Source organism: Haliotis cracherodii, unplaced genomic scaffold (genome assembly GCF_022045235.1).
Source record: "Haliotis cracherodii isolate W230 unplaced genomic scaffold, xgHalCrac1.p SCAF_3, whole genome shotgun sequence".
Classification (NCBI taxonomy): Eukaryota; Metazoa; Mollusca; class Gastropoda; order Lepetellida; family Haliotidae; genus Haliotis; species Haliotis cracherodii.
In genome coordinates this window covers 53590244-53603515 of record NW_027266286.1, presented here as the reverse complement: position 1 = coordinate 53603515, position 13272 = coordinate 53590244, and the positions used below count along the sequence as shown (strand labels likewise).

The window sequence follows — 13272 nt, the reverse complement described above, 5'->3', positions numbered from 1 at the left end:
AGTGTATAATGATGTTAAGTATATCATGGAAGAGTTTGATTAGCTATGACAGTGAAGTCTGTGGGGAGTGATGAGGTGTCTACACAGTTTAACAGTGATGGGGAAACAGGTTATAGATCTCTGATGTAATAACAATAACAAGTACTGCTTTTTACACAAGGAAATGTATCTGATAATCAATACCTTGAACAAAATAGAACAAAATCAAACAATGCATCAAAATATATACATATAACACCTCAAAAGTGGAGAATATTAGGCAGTCTAAATACATTTTAATGAAATTATTAATATGGAATTCCTCCTAGAGCCATTCTGGGCCCACAGAGTGAAAGTAAAGAGAAGCTGTTACACTTGATACATAATTACTTCAATATTTTCTCAGAATAAAGCCAAAGTTCTGCAATCAAACCTCTTGTTAATATCATATTTCTGTAATATCATAGTTCCTTCATCACAATTTGAGACCTCCTGAACTTTATTTTCATCCATAAAGATATTTCTATTGTTTGTCATTTTTAAACAGGCATAACACAAGGAAAACAACTAAATTGAGATACATTTGCTCTTTGCTCATATGAACAGAAAACACAAATGAATATTATATGAAATTACTTTAAAGGATTGTAATCAGATATCAAATATTTCAAACAATTTTTTAAGTGATCTGTGATCAACCTGAAAATGCTGATCATTTAATCGGTTATGTAAAGCATATCAACCTTATATAATGATTTTCATTTTGTAAACTTGAAACATTCATGAAAGTAAAAGTCATAAAATTATGACATAAAATCAAAATTTGAGGCCTATGAATAATGTATCAATTTCTCTTAGAGCTAATGCACAGGAACACACATTGATAGCACTGCTTTTTTACCCCCCATGCCCTTATCCTTGCCAACTCACAGCCCATGCAGGATTTTCAAATTTCAAAAAAAACAAATATACAGGGAAAATATATATATGTACACAGTATTCTGTTCCTTTTCGTATTCGGACATAAAAGTTGAAATATCAGATAAATAGACATAAACATGCCACACTTCAATTCAAGCACCATTAATCAAACTTAGTATTTGGGGACTGTCTACTCACTCTGATAATAAACACGACATCCAAAACAAAATTCCCATTCATTCTTCATAAATCGATCTTAAAAAAAGACTAGAACAGTTTGACAGAGACAGAAAAAAGTCTGAGCACTGTGATTATGGATTTACATGTGTTCAAGTTGAGATAATTAACCCAAAGAAGGGAGATAATCCTTGCCATACCTGCTAACCCTGGATTATAACTAGTGCTTTAATCTATGGCTACATGTCATGTAGATTCGCAGTTTGTTCGCCATGTCACATGGAATGTTGATATGCTGAAGTGAGATGAGGCGAGGTTTAGTCCATAAAGCGACGGTTAGGGTTCTTCCCAAACAGGATCTCCCTCAGTTCAGGCAACATCTGAAATTGAGAATTCAAAATGCATGTTTTTATGTCAGGAAATACACAATTTACATCTAGTCACATTCTGAAACCCATATTTCAAGACATCAAGTTGTTTATTGCACTTAAGGCCACACAACCAACAAGGAAAATCAAATTGGGAATAGATAGCATCACAAACAAGCTGGAATATTGCTGACTAGGGTAAAATAACATTCACTCCCTCACTGAAAGAATGAGAAACTATATTAGGATACTGACAAAATCAGCCAGGTGACTCACTGTAACCTCACCAAGATTATCTGCTGTTGACAGTGAGTGAACGAGTGTGAGTGTGAGAGGAAGCGAGTGAGTGAGTGAGTGAGTGAGTGAGTGAGTGAGTGAGAGAGCAAGGGTGAGTGAGTCAGGTTTCACACCGCTTTTAGCAATATTCCAGCAATATCACGGCGGGGGACACTAGAGATAGGCTTCAGCCATTTTACCCATGTCAGGAATCGAACCCGGGTCTTTGGCGTGACGAGCGAATGCTCTACGAATGACAGACACTGATAATAACTAACCTAGGTTGTAATACACAGCCTGAACAACGCCATGGGAAATACAGCAAGCTGGCTGCCACAAGAACAGGTTTTATTGGATAGATGCCACGTCCTGGCAAACAGTGTTATACACTCTGCTGTTTACCAACCTGTTGACTAATGAGATCCAGTCGGCTGTCCAGTGTGTTCTCCACCTTGAACTTGGACTGTGAAATAAGCTCCACCCCTCCAGCACTGAAACAGGAATTGATTGGTTGATGCACAGGCAATGGGAGGAGTCAACTACAGCAGGGCTGGAAATATTTCTTAAACCCAACTTGTCCTGCAGGGCAAGTAGATATAGTGTCCCTTGCCCACTTATATATTATAAAGTTTGATGTTCTCAGGGTTTTTCTACCATTTACTGTAATTAACCTTCAAGTTGAGGATATTTACGGCAGACACAACAAAATAATTCAGTCACTGCCATCTATGTTTGTCTCCACCCATTAATGCAAACTCGCTCAACCATGCATCTTGCACCGTTCATTTTCGCTTTTACAGCCAAACTGTTCAGTGAATTTTGAAAAAAATCCTTTTTTCGGCCTGTTTGGTAATCCATGGATTCATGGATTTTTGGTCAACCCCGCAATTAAAAGGTTATCAGCCATTTCCCTCACAAAATCTTTCACTTTTGCTTTGACATTTTAGCGTCAGTAACAAGTCACTTACAACAAAAATAATAAAAATAATTACCTCCCTTTTAAAACTAGTCTCGAGACCTGTGCACAAGGCACTTTTTGTTTATTTCTTCAACAGACAGTTGCCATGTATGCTGTCTACTGTAAATCTTGAAATTAATGCGAGTGTGAATTAAATGCGAAAAATGCGAGTGGTCTTTGCTCACATTAAATAACTTCGCATTTATATCTCCAAATGACTATCAACAATGAGACGGCCTCACTGCCCACTTTTGAGAGCGGAAATACCAACTTGAATAAAAACACAAACACGGTTTATTGAGCAGCAGTTGTAACAAGTATATAACAATGTCATTCAAAGAATAGGAATTACACAATGCTGTTTGACTGGATTAAGGTAAGGATATGTATCATTCCACTGGGGATAGGGTGGAGGGAGTCGCATTGATATTGAGTCGCAATTTTGGCTAGGGGTCAGCAGTCGTATTAATTTGGAGACGCATTAATTTCCAGATTTACAGTATTTATGACAAGTGGTATGTATTTTGTTATTATTACTAAGAATATACATGATGTGAAAACGTATGTTAGGTTTAAAAGTTATCCTGCATATTTTATTGAGAATGATGAGATGAATTGAGATGATAAAACCATCCATCGACCAGTAGGACAAGTGTTTGTCACTTCTTTCTCGACTGAACATGCTGTCACTCATCAATACAAGCGGACGAGTGAATTTTTAGAGCCCTGTGAAGTCTGCCAATCAACAGGCAACACACTCTTTTTGTCTTCGTTTTGTTGAACGCAGCATTCAGCAATATTCCAGCTATATGACCATGACCTGTGACAAATCTAGTCTTGACCAGTGATTGATATTGTGAAACAATGATCCATGCCGTTGGGTTACGATGACACACAATCAACCAAGTCACCAAGCCTGACCACCTGATGCAGTAGGGCGCCTCTTAGGCACCTCTAGGTTGGTGGGAACTGATTCTAACCATGAATTCCCAGAGAGTTTATTGCTGTGAAGCCAGTACTCACATGTCTGATGGCAGGTAGTTGTCCGTGTCAACTGTCACCTTCGTGTCCCTGCCTTTTGTAGCTGTCTTGTAGGTGTTGACTGCACCGGGGATGGCAGCCTTAACACACAGAATACAGATTCTAGATGTCATCAACTCAACATACTTGGGGATTAACATTTTAGAGTGAGTGAATGAGTACACCGCTTTTAGCAATATTCCAGCAATATCACGGCGGGGGACACCAGAAATGGGCTTCACACTTTGTACCCATGTCGGGAATCGAACCCGGGTCTTCGGCGTGACGAACGAACGCTTTAACCAATAGGCTACCAGACCACCCCTAACATTTTAGAGAAACATCATGCACTTAAGTCTGCTTTAAAACATGCTAAATGTTCTCACAAAAAGTAAATTTGGGAATCTTTTCTCTACAGACAAATAAATTCTTTTAACATGTAACATGTGGTACAAAAACACAAACTGCAGCTATCGAAGCATGATAAGACCAAAGCAAAGACCTTAATTTTTTATTACGTCATTCACACAAACATGGGATCAAAACACTGAACAAAAGTTATCTCCCTCAGGTGGAGCAACCACGTACCTGGACGACATCGCGGTCCACCTCCCTACATCTGATGGTGACGTTGGTCTCCAGGAGCTGGAAGAGACCCTGAAACACACCCAACACATCAGTTCCACATCACAGCTGGAGACACCATGGCCAAATTCCACAAGTCATATAAAATATTATGTAGTCTGGAATTCACACATTCAAATAAGTTATCCTAGATTGTAGCACTAAGCTACAACACCTGAACTAGCCCATGTATAACCTACCTGAGAGATGAGCCCCTCCAACACCTTCTGGTACTTGGCCTTGTCTTCAGTCACACGCCCCAGTCGCTTTGAGCACTCCTCCAACACAGACTGAAACAACAATAGGTACTTGATGCAATATTTCAGTCATATCACAGCCTGTCAGCTCAAAGCCCAAAGCTCAAAGAATATTAAGTTTGTGAGTCACATGAACATGATTCATAATAATCAAGTTTAATCAAGATTAATACCCTTGATCAACGGATACTGGCATGACAAAGGGACATAACTCTGTACAGCGAGCTGTCTAATGTCCCTTACTGCTCACCTTGATGTGGTCCTCCCGGGCTTTCAGCACCCTCAGTCTGGCCTGGTTCAACAAGTTGGACATCTGACTGTTGACAGAGAACACCGCTACATGTAACTTGGTCCACTTCAGGGATGCTACAGAGCTTCAACATTTACAAGTCCTTAAAGTGATAGCACATAATATTGCCCCCTTTAAAGGCCTGACATCCTACTTGCTCTTAGGGCCCATTCAGCATCATACAACCAATTCTCACCACCAATGTACAGCATCTTCCCGCTGCATTTACATCACACATTCATGTGTTTTTGTCTTGTGCAGTTCTTGCTTCTTCCTCTGATAAAGCACAATCTCTCCAACCTTCCAACACCCTCTTCCCAGAACACTGCGCCAAAGCCTACTCCAACTCATCCAAACCACTGCCACCGCCCCTCTCTCTTACCCTCCCAAACCCTTTCCTTATTCTTCCAACACATCTCCCCAGGACAATCCTTAAAAACAGTATCAGCCAATCGAAACCCAAACCCTCCCACTCATTCTCTTCACTCTCCAACACCTTCTCCCCACCCCTCCAACACCTTCTCCCCACCCCTCCAACACCTTCTCCCCACCCCTCCAACATCCTCTACCCCCCAACACCTTCGCCCCACCCCTCCAACACCTTCTGCCCACCCCTCCAACACCTTCTGCCCACCCCTCCAACACCTTCGCCCCACCCCTCCAACACCTTTTCCCCACCCCTCCAACACCTTCGCCCCACCCCTCCAACACCTTCTGCCCACCCCTCCAACACCTTCGCCCCACCCCTCCAACACCTTTTCCCCACCCCTCCAACACCTTCGCCCCACCCCTCCAACACCTTCTCCCCACCCCTCCAACACCTTCTCCCCACCCCTCCAACACCTTCGCCCCACCCCTCCAACACCTTCTCCCCACTCCTCCAACACCTTTTCCCCACCCCTCCAACACCTTCTCCGCACCCCTCCAACACCTTTTCCCCACCACTCCAACACCTCCTCCCCACCCCTCCAACACCTCCTCCCCACCCCTCCAACATCCTCTACCCTCCAACACCCTCTCCCCACCCCTCCAACACCTTCTCCCCACCCCTCCAACACCTTCTCCCCACCCCTCCAACACCTTCTCCCCATCCCTCCAACACCTTCTCCCCACCCCTCCAACACCCTCTCCCCACCCCTCCAACATCCTCTACCCTCCAACACCCTCTCCCCACCCCTCCAACACCCTCTCCCCACCCCTCCAACATCCTCTACCCTCCAACACCCTCTCCCCACCCCTCCAACATCCTCTACCCTCCAACACCCTCTCCCCACCCCTCCAACATCCTCTACCCTCCAACACACTCTCCCCGCCCAACCACTCACATCTTCTTGTGCAGTTCCACCTGCTTCTCCTTCCTCTCGTACAGCTCCATGATCTTGACGCGCTGCTGCTGCACAAGACGACCCTTCTCTATGTTGAACTCTTCTTCAGCCTACAATCAACATAGCATCATCCATTACCAAACAAATCAACTGATCCCTCCCTTAATCAAAACTGGCAAAAACCCAAAACCTTTTGTCAGAGTAACTCATGTCAACATGGTCAAAGCGACAAAATCCATAGTAAACTGGAATTATACCATATACTTGAACTTTTGCCTAAAACATATTTGCCAATCTTTGAATGTCCTACAACTGGTATTCGAAAAGCTCTTGGGATTACTACAACTGCACAGTGCTGCCATGGTTACTCTCGCAACTCACCTTGGCGTCGATCTCGTCAGCCTTCTCATTGGCCTCCTGCTCTATGAAGGCCATCATGTGTTTGATCTGAAATACACCACCACAGAACAATGAAATACAAAGCAAGTAAGTCTTATCATGAATAATCATGAATAATCAGGCAAATACCTTTCTGAGAAACAAACAGAACAGGATAAATTTATCTTGTAAAATAGTTCCCAGTTTACAGCATTAGAAATTGGCACTAGTCCCGTAGTCCTTACCAAACTGCCCAATAGTAAAGGTATCCTAAGGACTGGTAGAAATTGGCCCATTGTAAGGGTTTTGGTATATGGTATCATTATAAGGACTAGTGGACAAAAACTGTTAGTTTCTAACCCTGGTTTACAAATAATGTCCTCCTTCCTCTCAGCCGTGGCTGCAGATCATAACTTAGTTTGATACACATGTATCTGGGATAGTAAGGTCCAGGGCCCCATTCCACGAAGCAATCTTAGCGCTAAGTGATTGTGATGCAGGTCTCAGACGTTTACCACTTCGGTGAAACCCACGAGCACGGGTATGGTGTTGACAAACCTAGAAACATAATGGGGGCGAACCGGGATTTGAACCTTATCATAGGTTTCTGGTGTGCCCAAGGGACGCAACTAAGTTAACTACTTACTGCCCAATCTGCAGGGAATATCACCATTAAGCTACATCATACGAATATTCCGTAACAGATCCGTCACCAAATCATCATGGCTTCACAGAGTATTATTCCAATTTATGATAGTTACCGTATTCGACGTAATAAGCCCTCAGGGCGCTCTCAAAATTAAAAATAGGGGGCTCTTCTTAGAATATTATTTTGGTGAAAAAAAGAGAGTTGAAGGATAAATTCCGTGGTTTATGCCGACAGCCTGAAATGTTTATGTACGACAGATATATTTTTCCTGAATTTAATTGCCCATAATCAAGGTGCATATGACACACGAGTGCGTATTATACGGAAATAAATAAGTCGTGTGTATATTGATCAATCGGAAGGGGTGCTAATTGGGATTTTTCACCAGCCAATATCTTAGCAAATGTCGCCGTGGGCGCTTATTAGAGCGGGGCGCAAAATATAAGGAACATGTTGAACATAACCATGGTAACAGAAAGCATAGAGATGCCCTAACACGCCTGAAGTCCTTTCTAAAATGTAATCCTGTCACTTGTTATTAGAGCGTTTGCATGCTGCCTGGCAATAAAGATCAAGCAGCACTTGATCCTGGAATGAGCGATTTGACACTTTGCTTGCTAGGATCATGTGACCCCCCAAAAAACTTTCAGACTTTCACACTCATGTCAGTTTTAATAAGGGCAGAGTTTCTTTGTGTGAGTGAAAGCTGAGCTGACACACAAAATATAAGGGGTGAAACAGTACATCTGCGCACTTTGAGCTTTCAAGCAATAATATCATGGATATGAGATGCAATACATTTTTTCCTGTATCGATACAAAGAATTACACTTTGTAAAATTAATTCCTTAATACTCGTTTTATGGCCCCCAGCATTTTTGTCAGTCAAACATTGTAAAATATGTTGTAATTAGCGTGTCAACTTCATGACTAAAATAGCCGCTATGAACATGTGTCTACAGCTTTCCTTTTGAACCTGCTCGGAAATATTTATACTCAACATGCTCAAGACGTTTCCATGCAATTTAACGTAAATATGTGTATTGTGATATGTATGTACCATGACCTATGTATCATGATACATATTGTGACCTTGCTGTATTGTTTCAGTATACTTTCACCTCAACAAAATATCCATCATTACGTTCATGGTTAACATGGTTAAAGTACTCTCAACTGGGGGAAATCTTTGTGCAGTAATAGCGTCTTTGTAAAACTACAACAAAGGTCCCACCTTTATCCTTTAGCCCCAATGCATTATTGCAAACCAGATTCCTGACAAAATCCATTAGGAAACACATGCTTTGTTCCTTGTGGTAAACTATCAACTGGTTGTTCTGGGGCAAGACTGACGGACAACCTACCCCAGGAACCAGGCCTCAAAGTTGGGAAAGACACTTGTTGTACAGGCCTACCAAAGAAAACCAGCAGAGAGAACCCAAACTATGGAATATGTACACACTTTTAACTAGAACTTTTAAATAGAAATAGTTTCAAATTAAAAACAAGACACAATCCCCATAAAGTGTGCTTCACAATGATAAGAATGCGGTACATGTTCAATGGAGACTGCAAGAAACCGAGAGCATGCGCACTCAGTTTGTTGCTGTCTTAGTGATATACTGAGTTGGGCTCCATTAATAATGTGCCAGGTTCTTATTATTACAATGCACACTTTATGTAGATTGTGTCTTGTTTGGAATTTGTATGTTGTACAAATTCCATATTTTAGTTGCTCTCTGCTGGTTTTCTCTGGTAGGCCTCCCGAGGTAATTGTGGAGTGGACATGGTGGAGCTGGCTAGACTTTCATTTTCATATTCTAGATTGGTGTTGGTTTCATAAGATACACAGGGATTTATCTAGATCTACTCAGAGCTCGATATTCTGCCCAAAGTCTGTAGCAAATGATAGAAAACATTCACAATCTGAATTTAAAATTTCCCGATTCCTCAAAATTTATGAAAATAATGTACTGATTATAATCAAATTTTGAAAAATATCATGATTTTTTCCAAGTCGCTTGCCAAGGGCACTTAGTTTGGACTCCTAGATAGATCCCTGATACATGTATTCCACAGTCATGGTGCAGGGCTAGTTTTGAGAAGATGCTTCTCATATTTATCAAAACCTGATTTCTTTCATTTTTGAAGAAAATCAACAACAATATTTTGATTCTAATCCCGGTGAGCAAAATAATGTTTTCAGCACAAATTTGCCTATTAACTAAGACAACCAAGCTTACAAGAAATAAAGATCCCTAAATCTGGTGTGTGTTCATTGGGAATCTTCATCTGCACAAGTGTAACATGTCTGAGACCCAGCGTTCATTAAGTCGGTCTATATAAACAGCTTATCTATATGGCCCTCCGGGCTTAAATTCCTGGGTTGTCAGCTTTCATCTATCACTGCAGTGTCCTCTACTTCCTCCACTGACCTCAGCACTATCACCTTCACTCTACATTCAATTGATATTAACAAAACATGTTAGGGCGTGTGTGTTTAATTCCATAAAGAACCACCAATCGTATTCGATTTAGTAAGCGCCCAGGCATTCTCAAAATTAGACATAATAACTGCCCAGGTGCTCTCAAAATTAGACCTAATAAGCGTTCAGGCGCTCTCAAATTTAGACATAATAAGCGTCCAGGTGCTCTCAAAATTAGACCTAATAACTGTTCAGGCGCTCTCAAATTTAGACATAATAAGCGTCCAGGTGCTCTCAAAATTAGACCTAATATGCGTTCAGGCGCTCTCAAAATTAGACGTAATAACCGTCAAGGCGCTCTCAAAATTAGACGTTATAAGCATCCAGATGCTCTCAAAATTAGAAATAGGGGGTGCCTCTTAGAATATAATTCGGTAAAAAAACAACAGAATTGTTAGATCGTATATTTCATGGTATGGTGAAGGCAGAGAACGATCTGGCTCAGTATTGTACCACGTTAGATATATACTTCTCTTACAAATAACATTACGTGCTTACATGCATTAACTTACATATCTACGTATTTGTGACCATGGTGATAACGCAGATCCACATTAATGATGAGTAAAAAAGATTGGCAATGCCATTGTTCCAAACAGGAAGTACCGGTAATCAGCAGGAAAAGTTGAAAAATAAAAAAACCCATATGCTTTGTGTTTGTGATTTTCAAGCATTACCTTATATATATATATCACTAACCTTAAATGATGAAATATTTAAAGTTTATTTGCACTTCTTGTTTCAGCTACTCAATTGTAAAATTAGCTTCAAATATTTGTTGTCAAAACGTGTTTGTTGTTATTATATCGGCAATGCAGCTGGTCATGACCATGATGACAGGTCACCAGTTCAACAATCGATATATCCAGTTTTATTAATGAAAATATTACAACTACTTACCTAACTTAAATCATAAACTTGAAGAAAATATATGTACAAATATCCTAAATATTACATCCAGTTTTTAATTAATCATTGTTTTCTCGAATTTACATAACTTTGCATAACACTACTGCTATGGACAAATTTGCATATCATGTGACCGGACTGCTCTCTCGTTTTTAATCAGAACAGACTGGTGCTTTACATATTCTTTTGAAACTTTTCCATAATTATATAAATATGGTCCTAAAACTGCAGTTGTGAGATGCACAACAATATATATTTTTACATCATAGTGACCACATCGCTACCTCTCCGTATGGCTTCAATGACTGCATGTGATGTAAGCAAGGGAAAACTATGCAAATCAGAAATAGGTTTTCACATTTAGATTCATCAAAAATGAGACAGAAGAAAATATTATTGTTGTTGCTGCGAATATTATGAGTTGGCGCTATCACGTTATTTGGTAAAGCTGGCCCTGTGAAACACACGATTTCACTGAAATTAATGTAACCATTATTGAATGAAATTTGAATAAAATTAATAAAATGGATTACAAACATTAGTCCAGCAATACAGTGAAAACTTTAATAGTGAAACAACAGGGTTAACTTAATTGCATAATTCAACACGGTTTGGATGATATTCTATTTCCAAAGACTGATCATGACAGTCATATACTGACATGATACCAAAGAAAGGTGCATATTATACACGAGAGATATATTTAAACAGGATTTAAGTTTAGTGTACACTGATCAATTGGAGTCTGCTTATTGGGATTATTCTCCAGCCAATATATTAACAAATGTCCCTGTGGACGCTCAAAAGTCCCATACGGTAATTGTGCCAAATCGTAATATAACATAAAATAATTTTATATTAAATAAACTGTATCATTACACCTGTGTATAATCATGATAGTGTTGATCATTAACTTTGTCTTGATAAAATGGAAGTTGTTCAATTGAAAGTAGTATGTTTGAATATCCTGTTTGTACGACATTGTACCATCTTATTTAGGAAAAAGGACTGACTTCACCCTAACTAGCTGTTTACTATGATGGCCTAATCCAGAATCTTTTTAAGCAACTGAAACCAGTAGCTCAAATTTATGTCGATTTTAAAGATTGGAATCGGTGTATCAAATCCATTTAAAGGATATGTTTGTGCAGTTTTTCACTCAATCATAAATGATCAACCAAGGCGTTCAATGTTGAAATATCTCAACATCCAGATGTTGAGACGGTGTCACAATCAGGTGCTTGCTGCTCAGATCTATTCAGCTATTTTTACACATTATCTTTAACTGATCAGAAGAAATACAGTTCCGGTATGAAAATTATCGCATGTGAGCATTTCATGTTAAAATTTCAAAGTCACCCCCACGGTCACGTCAATGACAAGAGTTCATGTTTCTGCACTCGTGACAGACAAATAATCGACATATTCGTTCGGCGAATTTGGAGATGAAACTATTTTGTCATCTGGTCACTGAATACTGCATCCAATCACAAAAGGACTATTTTTTGTTGATATCCATGTTCAACTAACCTGCTTCTGTACATCTGCGTCGCTCAACGCCATTTTGATGGTTCAAGTGCAGCAACAAAAATAAATAAATTTTCTGACACCGGCAGCCTCAGTCAGTCAACTTCTCTCCCGGAAATATAGCCGGTCGTGTGACTACACAAACTGATGACGAACCACGCAGATCAATGGATAATACTTGCTAAAGAACTATTTATAATATTAGTGCAAGGTAAGGTGGCATCTGTCGGAGTTAATGTAAGAGAAAGACGTACGAATCAAAAGGGACGTCTAATTGAAATAAATATATGATGCAAGTTGTTGGTAATAATGCAGTTTACCTATAAATTACTCGAAATTACGAGAAAATAATCGAAGTAACGAGAAAAACCTCGATTTCTTCAGAAAATAATTGAAATAACGAGAAAAAAATATCAAAATTACGAAAGTACAATCGAAGTAAGGAGAAGAAAACATAGAATTAAGCTACCAAAGTGGCACCAGTAGGCTTTCGTATGTTGACGATAGTTGTATCTGAATGTTATAGTGAATAAATTGTTGATTTTATCAACATCGATTGCAATGATTAGGTGGTGACAGACCATGAAAAAAAATAGTTTATGGTCTCTGGTTGTGATGAAAAATAAGTGATAAAATAACAGTCCCAGTGTCAATCTCAACGTTTATTTTGATCATCGTCAACTACTTGACATTTTTTATGATCTTGTCTTATAAACGAATTAGAAGATATATGACATAGGGTTGACTGAAGTTAACTGAAGCTTTACTTTTACTCACACATATATACAAGTCATAAAGTCCATAGTCAGAAAGAAATGCGAATATTTGCGACTTGAAGTGTAACGTGGGTGGGTTTTTTTTATTATTGATAAAACCGTTGACAGATCACGTGACTAACCACGAGCCCGGGTATCCTGTGAATACCCGGGTATAGACTAACATCTAGTCTCTGAAATGAACATATCGTACAGGAAAAAAAACAGTTGTTCAGTTATCTTAATAAAAATATAATAAAAGGGAGTCCAGGGACTCTCTTCATTTTCAGATACTGATACTGCAGTAATCTAGACTTGACAAACAATATAGACTTGCATGGGCTGTATTTGATATATATTTGTATCAGGGTCTGT

The 13272-nt window shown here is 39.6% G+C and overlaps 1 protein-coding gene across 1 annotated transcript; it reads right to left on the bottom strand.

The window, feature by feature from the left end:
• Window positions 1-202: 202 nt before the first annotated feature.
• Window positions 203-12266, bottom strand: LOC139474309 (V-type proton ATPase subunit E 1-like). Its single transcript, XM_071257267.1, has 9 exons — window positions 12146-12266; window positions 6576-6641; window positions 6195-6304; window positions 4831-4897; window positions 4524-4613; window positions 4288-4356; window positions 3703-3800; window positions 2128-2212; window positions 203-1457 (listed from the first exon to the last, which is right to left on the bottom strand). Exons 1-9 carry the CDS (start codon window positions 12176-12178, stop codon window positions 1395-1397), a joined length of 681 nt encoding a protein of 226 aa, XP_071113368.1. The 5' UTR covers window positions 12179-12266; the 3' UTR covers window positions 203-1394.
• Between the last annotated feature and the right edge of the window lie 1006 nt (window positions 12267-13272).

Bases quoted from the DNA above. Each gene is read 5' to 3' on its own strand.
- LOC139474309 (XM_071257267.1), bottom strand. From the start codon at position 12,178: ATGGCGTTGAGCGACGCAGATGTACAGAAGCAG. The intron at 6,642-12,145 runs GTTAGTTGAACA...GGTGTATTTCAG, and splicing joins ACGCAGATGTACAGAAGCAG to ATCAAACACATGATGGCCTT. The intron at 2,213-3,702 runs GTGAGTACTGGC...TTCCTGTTTCAG, and splicing joins AACTACCTGCCATCAGACAT to TGCTGGAGGGGTGGAGCTTA.